At 41.6% G+C, this 9,578-nt stretch overlaps 3 protein-coding genes across 3 annotated transcripts; all 3 read right to left on the bottom strand.

Annotated features, from left to right (window-relative positions):
- Positions 1 to 4,581: 4,581 nt before the first annotated feature.
- LOC139150224 (uncharacterized) lies at positions 4,582 to 5,574 on the bottom strand. The gene has a single exon (XM_070722460.1). The coding sequence runs from the start codon at positions 5,572 to 5,574 to the stop codon at positions 4,582 to 4,584; it is 993 nt and encodes a 330-aa protein (XP_070578561.1).
- A 73-nt stretch (positions 5,575 to 5,647) lies between these two features.
- LOC139150232 (uncharacterized) lies at positions 5,648 to 6,751 on the bottom strand. Its single transcript, XM_070722472.1, has one exon. The coding sequence runs from the start codon at positions 6,749 to 6,751 to the stop codon at positions 5,648 to 5,650; it is 1,104 nt and encodes a 367-aa protein (XP_070578573.1).
- Positions 6,752 to 7,058: 307 nt separating this feature from the next.
- LOC139150239 (uncharacterized) lies at positions 7,059 to 8,234 on the bottom strand. The gene has a single exon (XM_070722485.1). The coding sequence runs from the start codon at positions 8,232 to 8,234 to the stop codon at positions 7,059 to 7,061; it is 1,176 nt and encodes a 391-aa protein (XP_070578586.1).
- Between the last annotated feature and the right edge of the window lie 1,344 nt (positions 8,235 to 9,578).

Here is a 9,578-nt window from a genome sequence, read left to right on the forward strand (position 1 = left end):
AAAAAAATGAAACTGATGTGGCCTGCATCTGTTTACCTTGATCTTAAAAGGCAAATACAACTTTCTGTCTTGACAACCATACCATAGTTTCAATGTTTTACCTAGTGTACCTGCTTGGTTTGTACGCAGGAAACAAGTAGAAACAGGCTCTATAATTTCATAATTTTCAAGTGATCAGAATACAAAAGTCCTGAAAAGATAAGATAATCACAACTTCCAGTATAAGGGATACAGTCACTCTAAATGTATAAATTAAAATTAAAAATGTGCCGGGAGGATGTACTAAAAATACAGAAAGTTGCTTTCTGTCGGTAAAATCTAAAAAAATTCAAAATTTTAAAGACTTTGCAGATTTTTTTTTTACGCCTTTGTCTTCTTATTTATTATTTTTTTTTATTTTGCAAACTAGTCTGAAGATTTTTTTAGTCCCCACGGACACCGTCGGGGGGACTTATAGTTTGGTCATGTCCGTGCGTGCGTGCGTGCGTCCGTCTGTGCGTCCGTCCGTCCGTTCACGCAGATATCTCAGAGATGCCTGAAGCGATTTCATTCAACTTGATTATCAACTTGGTACAAGGATTACTTCATATGTCATACAGATGCACGTCGATTGTTTTGTGGTACGATCCAATATGGCTGCCAGGCGGCCATTTTATTACGATTTTTTCATGTACAGAGCCATAATTCAGGCATGTTTCAACTGATTTTATTCAAAGTTGGTACAAGGACATTGACCAATGTCATAGATATGCATGTCAATCTTTTTGTGATACGATCCAATATGGCCGCCGTGCGGCCATTTTGTTACGATTTTTTCATGTACAGAGCCATAACTCAGGCATATCTCAACCGATTTTATTCAAAGTTGGTACAAGGACATTGACCTATGTCATACATATGCATGTCAATTTGTTTTGTGATACGATCCAATATGGCCGCCAGGCGGCCATTTTACTACGATTTTTCATGTACAGAGCCATTACTCAGGCTGTTTCTACAGATTTTATTCAAAGTTGGTACAAGGACATTGACCAATGTCATAGCTATGCACATCAATTTGTTTTGTGATACGATCCAATATGGCTGCCGTGCGGCCATTTTGTTACGATTTTTTCATGTACAGAGCCATAACTCAGGCATATCTCAACCAATTTTATTCAAACTTGGTACAAGGACATCGACCTATGTCATACATATGCACATTGACTTGTTTTGTGATACGATCCAATATGGCCGCCATGTGGCCATTTTATTACGTTTTTTCATGTCCAGAACCATAACTCAGACATGTATCAAGCAAATTTATTCAAAGTTGGTACAAGGAGATTGACCAATGTCATACATATGCATGTTAATTTGTTTTGTGATACGATCCAATATGGCTGCTGTGCGGCCATTTTGTTATGATTTTTTCATGTACAAAGCCATAACTCAGGCATATTTCAACCGATTTTAATCAAAGTTGGTACAAGGACATTGACCTATGTCATACATATGCACATTGATTTGTTTTGTGATTCGATCCAATATGGCCACCATGTGGCCATTTTATTACGATTTTTTCATGTCCTGAACTACAACTCAGACATGTATCAAGCGAATTTATTCAAATTTAAAAGATTTTTATCACAGACCTAATGAAGAGGACTCTATCCTCTCTGAGGACCTGTAATCAAAGCACCCATTAACAAGTGGGGACTGTGTCATCAACGATGACTTGTTTTTCCTACTTTCTGCTCTGAAATTTTTTTTTTCGTGTTTTTGACACCCCCCTCCCAAGATCTAATGGTTCGTCCCTAAGCGAGAACAACTCGCTTAGGAGCCTTCAGTAATTACAGGGTGGGGTGGGCCGGGGGAATGGGGGGAGGGTCACTTTTTAGAAAACAGTTCAAGGGGAAAGGTCACTTTTTATAAACCTTGCTTTGGGGGAGGGTCACTTTGACAGAAGCTGATATTATGGCCAAAACTTTGATTGTCTGTGTGATATTTCCTGAATAGGAAATCACCAACAAAATACGCACACACTTATAGACCCCAATGCATAGTGAATTGACATTTTGGTGAAATTCCAAAATCAATTTTCTTACACAACCATAGACTTGTAACCACTCTAGTCTAATCAAGAACAATAATCTTAATAATCAAGCATACATAAATGCACAGATTTATCTAATTTTGTACTGAAAAAAAATTATTCATAGTTTCATCATAGACCCCAATGCATAGTGAATCGACATTTTGGTGAAATTCCAAAATCAAATTTCTTGCACAACCATAGACTTGTAACCACTCTACTTTTATCAAGAACAATAATGTGAATAATCAAGCATACATAAATGCACAGATTTATCTAATTTTGTACTGAAAAAAAATTATTCATAGTTTCATCATAGACCCCAATGCATAGTGAATCGACATTTTGGTGAAATTCCAAAATCAAATTTCTTGCACAACCATAGACTTGTAACCACTCTACTCTTATCAAGAACAATAATGTGAATAATCAAGCATACATAAATGCACAGATTTATCTAATTTTGTACTGAAAAAAAATTATTCATAGTTTCATCATAGACCCCAATGCATAGTGAATCGACATTTTGGTGAAATTCCAAAATCAAATTTCTTGCACAACCATGGACTTGTAACCACTCTAGTCTTATCAAGAACAATAATGTGAATAATCAAGCATACATAAATGCACAGATTTATCTAATTTTGTACTGAAAAAAAATTATTCATAGTTTCATCATAGACCCCAATGCATAGTGTATGGACATTTTGGTGAAATTCCAAAATCATATTTCTTGCACAACCATAGACTTGTAAGCACTGTAGTCTAATCAAGAAAAAATTACTACATCCATAATCAGCATGCATAAATGCACAATTTTGTGTGGGATTGTTTACGAAGCAGGATCTTTTTGAGTTCAAGGATGGAGACAGAGGCGTCGACTGTATTTCTTCAAACTTTATTACTACAGCTACGATGAACTACTGCTACAATAACATAATGTATCAGTGGGTGGATAAGTGACGACCAGATCCAGTGGTGAGCGATGTGCTCTGAGTATACGCATACACATACACTATACTGTGCATAAACATATACTAAAGTAAAGTGGCTAATTCAGGCTGTGATATAGCCGATTTTGGCGGGAAAGTAAGAAGCGTCTTTGACTTTGATTGGTTAGAGATGAGTCACACGTCAGAAAGAATTAAAACTATGTGTAAACACAGGATATTGGAAGGAACTGAAGAGATTACAATCTGTCTTCATTGTCAAGGAATTAAGAAGTAGCTATCTTTGTATAACGTTTCTCGACATTCTCCCGCCCGACAGAAAAGGTATCAAGTCTAAAATTCGAAAAATCATCGTAAACTAAAACTCGAGAAAAATGCAAAATTGAAAGTAATCGAAATACTTAGTAAAATGACTAGATATCATATGGTGAGTATATATGAGTATATAGGGTCCATTAAATAGTGTCCAATATATATTGTCCGATATATAGAGTTCACTTAGTGTTCAGGTCATGTATCCTACAACGTGCGATGGCTGCTGCTGTACGTGTAGAACGTCGTTGACCTTTACTAGGGTCAGGCAGAATTGTGTCCGTGTCATTGTTGCTGCTTGGTAACAATGTAGAAGTGTCTGCCTTCACTTCGAGGGGATAAAGTTTCACAATAGGACGATTAGTGAGTCCGGTCGTAGTCTTGATTTCCGCAGATCGTATCATTCCATCTTTTCCGTAGTTTAATTTCTCCACGATGGCTAATGGCCAATGCATTCGTCGTTCAGTGTCACTGTGAACTAGAACAACATCTCCGACCTTGATTTGTTGTTGGTAGTTCCGTTTATTTGTGATGTTCACGCAAAGCAGGTAGATATTCTGAAATCCATCGACGCCAGAATTGTTCTTGTAATTGAGCAATGCGTACGTACCGTTTGTTCAAACTGCTGCTATTTCCATAGGTTGGGTCCGAAAGTTCGTCGTCGTCGTATAGTGGGTGTGGCACGCCTGTAAGTGGTTCCCTGCAGAAGGTGAGACGGTGATAGGGGCGTCGTGTCTTCAGAATCCGTGTACAAGTAGGTGAGAGGTCGGTCGTTCAACATGGTTTCAATCTCTGTAACAATAGTGTTCAATTCGTCGAATGTAACGAAGGCGCGACCGAGTACTTTCTTTATCGCGTTTTTAGTCAGTCCGATCATGCGTTCCCAGAAACCTCCGAACCAAGGGGCGCGTTTAGGTATGAAGGACCATTGTACGCGTCGATTAGCTAAATAGCGTTTCACATCTGGTGCGTAGAATAATTTCCGTATTTCATCCGCGGCGGATAAATAAGTAGAGGCGTTGTCCGAAATCATCTTCGAGGGTAGCGAGCGTCTTGCTGCGAATCGTCGGAAGGCGAGTAGAAATGATCCCGTAGATAGATCAGGTACCAGTTCGAGGTGAACGGCGCGAGTCACGGCACAGGTGAACAAACATATGTAGGCTTTTGTTTCCTTACCGTTAGGCGATTTAACGAATAGCGCTCCGGTGAAATCCACTCCAGTAATTGCGAAGGGAGGGGCGTCGTTTACGCGATACGATTGAAGCGGAGCTTGTATCGGTATTTGATAAGGTTTGCCGTTCGTTTCCGACAGGTGACGCATTTCTTAGCAATTTTTTTCACGGTCTGGCGAATCTTGGCTATCCAGAAGCGTCGTCGAATGTAGGTTACCGTTGTCTGTAATCCAGAGTGAAGTGCGCGTGCGTGTGCGTTCAAAATCACGAGATCGGTGAACCGATGAGCTGGCGGTAGTAGAATTGGGAACTTTGTCACAAAGTCCAGGGGAGCATTGTGTAGCCTCCCCCCACAACGTAGAATGCCGTCTTTATCGGTAAATAGTCCGAGTTGTCTGCTTAGCAACGTCTTCTTCTTGTTATCGCGTATCTTCTTTGCGATGTCGGCGAATTCTTGTCTTTGTACATCTTTAATCCACTCTATCTCAGCGCGATTGAGTTCGTCAGCGGTTATCAGTCCGGTTTTGCGAGTTGCCTTTTGTTTTAGGTTTGAGATAAAACGCAGGACTAATGCGGTTACGCGAAGTAACTTTGTGAGACCGCTATATCTGTTGACGTCTATGATTAATTGAATTCCGTTTACAGAAGGTTTGCTTCTGTCATCACTAGGCTTATTGTAATCCTCACTGAGGGTACCGACATCCTCCTCAGTAGATACATGATATGTTGAGCTGTCAAACACGGGACAGATAGGCCAATCACCTTGTTTTAGCCAGGGTGGGCCTTGCCACCAGAGATTGGATTTCTCTAACTCACGGGTTGAGATTCCACGTGTCAATAAATCGGCTGGATTGTCCTTGGTTGGACAATATTTGATCGTGCATGGCACATTTCTAATTTCTTTGACTCGATTTGCAACGAATACCGGAAGTTTCTTGTCTCTTCGTGTTATCCAATGTATAACGCATTGATTGTCCGACCACAGTGTACGATCTGTGATATTGACTTTGTCTTTCAAGGCGTCGTAAACGAAGCGTAGTAGTCTAGAACCGACTAATGCTGCCATAAGTTCGAGGCAGGGCAGTGATAATTTCTTGATTGGCGCGACGCGTGTTTTTGCCATGACCAAAGACGTTTGGTCACCGCGGCGAAGGTATGCGGCCTGCACCGTAAGCTTTACAGCTGGCATCTGCGAATACGTGTAGTTCATGATCGGCGCTCGTATTCTCGGCGAAATAACGACGGTCGATCTTGATTTCGGTGCTCGCGTTGAAGTCCGATACTATGTGTTTCCATCGATTTGCGAGGTCGGTTTCTAGTGGTTCGTCCCAATCTAAATTTCTCTTCCATATGTCTTGAATAAATGTCTTTGCTTTCACTTGAACGGGTGAAAGATATCCGAGGGGGTCGAATAAACTTGCAGTTACTTGTGTGACTTCGCGCTTTGTCGCGAGATAGTCCGATTTCTTCACATCCTTTTTCTTAGCGTAAGCGAGTTGATCAGAGTCCGTTAACCAGCGCATTCCGAGAACACCCACGTTGGTGTTCGTTTCCAGCGTTTTGTCCTTAGCGGCTAATTTGCGTATTTCATCATTGTTCGATGACCACGAGCGAAGGTTAAATCCAGCGGATTTCATGAGAGAGTTTGCGTCAGTGTAGTATTTCGTAGCTTCCGTAGTATTGTTGACACCCGAGATGACATTATCAACGTAGATATTATCTTTAAGATCAGCGGCGATTGGAGTGTTATTGTTTGACTCCAAGTGTGTTTTGACGACTGCATTCAATATGAAGGGTGAACAGACCGCGCCAAAGAGAACGGTTTTAAAACGATAAACTTTGAACGGGCTCTCAGGGTCGCTTGGGTCAGATAACCAGAGAAATTTTGTGAATTTCCGGTCATTTTCGTCAAGACGTACATTGAGAAATGCTTTCTCGATGTCACTGCTGAGCGCGATGTCATGCACTCGAAATCTGAGTAGAATTGATGAGAGATCGTTAAGAAGTGGCGGTCCAGTCTGTAAACAGTCATTTAGACTAGGTGAATCTGATTGTCTGCAGCTGCAATCATATACAACACGAATGGGTGTAGTCGTCGAGTCTTTCTTTACTGAGCGATGGGGAAGATAATGTCCGTTTGTTCTATCATCGTCGTCGACTTCCTCGATAAAGTCGCGAGACTGTTGGTCAATTAAGATGTTGTTGTATACTTTCAATAAATCGGGCGTTAACCGACGCACCATAGCGCGTGTGCGTTTCTCAGTAATATGATAATTGGTCGGCAATGGCGGGTGGTCGACCTTCCATGGTAACTTAGCAACGTATTTTCCGTCTTCAACTCGTAAATGCGTATCACGATATAATTCGAATTCGCTTACCTCAGTGTCCTTGGCGTTTACTTGGTCTCTTATTCCGATTGTTTCCAAGTCCCAGTAGTTTTGAAGTTTCATTTCCTCTTCAACTGTAGTCGTAGCGATGTGTAGAGTGGTCGCGTCGGCGTTAGGCGCGCTTCGTATACCAGTGGGTCCCGACAATAAGTATCCACCGAATTTAGAAAGTACGGCGGTCGGGCCTGGTCCTTACAATGTCATCTTCGATAAAGTCCCAGTAATAGTCAGTTCCGATTAATAGCGATATCTCGAATGATTCGGCGTTAGAGGGTGGGTGCGCTAATTTTAAACCCTTTATGTGAGGTAAATTCAATACGGAACGTGAAATTTTGTTTTTCACGCTGATTGATTTCTCCGGAACGATTAGCGCGCTCATTGACTTCGGACCGTCGCGTGTTTGAAGTGCAAATGTTACCATTTCAAACGATCTGGCGTTAGCAGTTTTGTCACCGAATCTCTTTAATCTGTATACATCCGAGGTTTGTGGCTTCATATCTAGCTTCGTTACTAGATCCCGTGTGATGAAGGAAATGTCCGAGCCTTCATCGAACAATACCGTAGCGTTGATTGTATTTGGACCGTAAGTGATTGGAACTTCGGCAGTTTTGTGTATGCCTGGCTCCATTTTCCGTTTACCCGAGTTACTCTCCGTTCTCGCGAAATTTACTCCAATCTGCGTGGCAGGTTGAGTAGATGAGGTAGGCTTGTCGTCGCCTCTATTTCCCGTAGCGTGCGTTTGAGTGTCCGTAACCTGATTGTTGGGACTTGGTCCCGTCGTAGCGTGACTCGATTCCGTGGTACACAGCGAGGTGTGATGCTTTCTTCCGCAGCGAAAGCATTTCCCTTTCGATCTACAATCTCCGACTTTGTGTTTCCCGAGGCAGTTGAAACACAATTTATCCCTTTTAACGATTTCGTGGCGTTTGCTTCGATCGGTTACTACCGTACAGTCGTTGTGGAAGTGTGGTCCCTTGCAGTACGCGCAAGTTTTCGGCTTTTTCGGCTTCGAGGCTTGGCGGCCTTTTGCGTTCGTCTCGGCGTTCGCGAAGAAGGTCGCGGTAGCTATTGGCGTTTCCGTAGATTCGGTTTCTTCGTCCACGTAAAGTATGTGTCTCCATAGTGCTTCGCGAAGTTCGTCGATTTCCCAGCTTTTGTCTCCGTAATGTTCGTTGAATACAGCGATTATCTTTTTCGGTAGTTTTATCCAGATCGCCCTTTCTAACATAACAGCGTATTTGTCAACAGTAATGTCGAGGTTTTCTAGCTCGCGAATGTGGTTCTCTATATTATCGTAGAATTTTCTCAGACTTGTGCGATCGTAATTTGGCTTCGGCATAGTTAATAGCGAATCTATGTGCGCGTGGATTATTTTGTGTCTTTGTCCGTAACGCTTTTTAAGCGCATTAATGGCGCGTTTGTCATGAGTCCGTAATACTCAAACCAGCTATTAAGTCCGTGACTTCGACCGTTAATTGACAGCGCAGATAATGGAAGTTTTGAACAGTTCGAGAGTAGTATCATTATCGACAATGGACTTGAAGCTAGAAAGTCATCCATTGATGAACGTTGCCACTGAACGTAGGCAGTTGAAGTTTAGGTAGAACTGTGAGGTGCTGAGACGGGTGGCGTACGGGTCGATTGGCTTGACGGTTGAACTTGGGTTTGCTTCAGTGCGTTTCTTCTCCCTTTCTTCGATGAAGCGCTTGATTCTGAATATCCTCTGGACGTGTGTCTCTTTGTTGTATTGCTGGAAGTCGGTAGATATCGATGTCTCCATCTTCGGCGTTAGCGATGATCAAACTTTCGAGTTTGTGTATCTCTTCGTACGTTTCCTCTACTCTTGCCAGTATCATCTCCAGTATGAACAGTTGTTCGGGGTCGCCCTGAAACGCAGACATTGTGGTTTCGGCTTTCTTGAGTTGGTTCGTCACTATTCCGCGGTAGACTCCTCGTGTCCTCTTCAGGTTGGTCGTAGCTGGAGTTGCCATTCCCTCTGCTTGCGCTGACTTCGGCTTAGCTTTCTTCTTTGAACTCATCCTGGTCTCGGCACCAAAAACAATGTGTGGGATTGTTTACGAAGCAGGATCTTTTGAGTTCAAGTGATGGAGGCAGAGGCGTCGACTGTATTTCTTCAAACTTTATTACTACAGCTACGATGTACTACTGCTACAATAACATAATGTATCAGTGAGTGGATAAGTGACGACCAGCTCCAGTGGTGAGCGATGTGCTCTGAGTATACGCATACACATACACTATACTGTGCATAAACATATACTAAGTAAAGTGGCTAATTCAGGCTGTGATATAGCCGATTTTGGCGGGAAAGTAAGAAGCGTCTTTGACTTTGATTGGTTAGAGATGAGTCACACGTCAGAAAGAATTAAAACTATGTGTAAACACAGGATATTAGAAGGAACTGAAGAGATTACAATCTGTCTTCATTGTCAGGAATTAAGAAGTAGCTATCTTTGTATAACGTTTCTCGACATTTTTATCTAATTTTGTATTGGATAAACTATTCATAGTTTCATCATAAACACCATGGACATTGAACCAACTTTTTAGATGAAATTCAGAAATCAATTTCTTGTACACAAATGTTCATTTTACTTCCCTATTTAAGCAAAGTACATTTAAATACATTATCAAACATATATAAAATACAGATATAGCATGT

This window comes from Ptychodera flava, chromosome 2 (assembly GCF_041260155.1).
Source record: "Ptychodera flava strain L36383 chromosome 2, AS_Pfla_20210202, whole genome shotgun sequence".
NCBI classification, from domain to species: Eukaryota; Metazoa; Hemichordata; class Enteropneusta; family Ptychoderidae; genus Ptychodera; species Ptychodera flava.

What these genes read in the sequence shown, in the direction of transcription:
- LOC139150224 (XM_070722460.1), bottom strand. Translation starts at nt 5,574, where the DNA reads ATGGCAGCATTAGTCGGTTCTAGACTACTACGCTTCGTTTACGACGCC.
- LOC139150232 (XM_070722472.1), bottom strand. Translation starts at nt 6,751, where the DNA reads ATGGTGCGTCGGTTAACGCCCGATTTATTGAAAGTATACAACAACATC.
- LOC139150239 (XM_070722485.1), bottom strand. Translation starts at nt 8,234, where the DNA reads ATGCCGAAGCCAAATTACGATCGCACAAGTCTGAGAAAATTCTACGAT.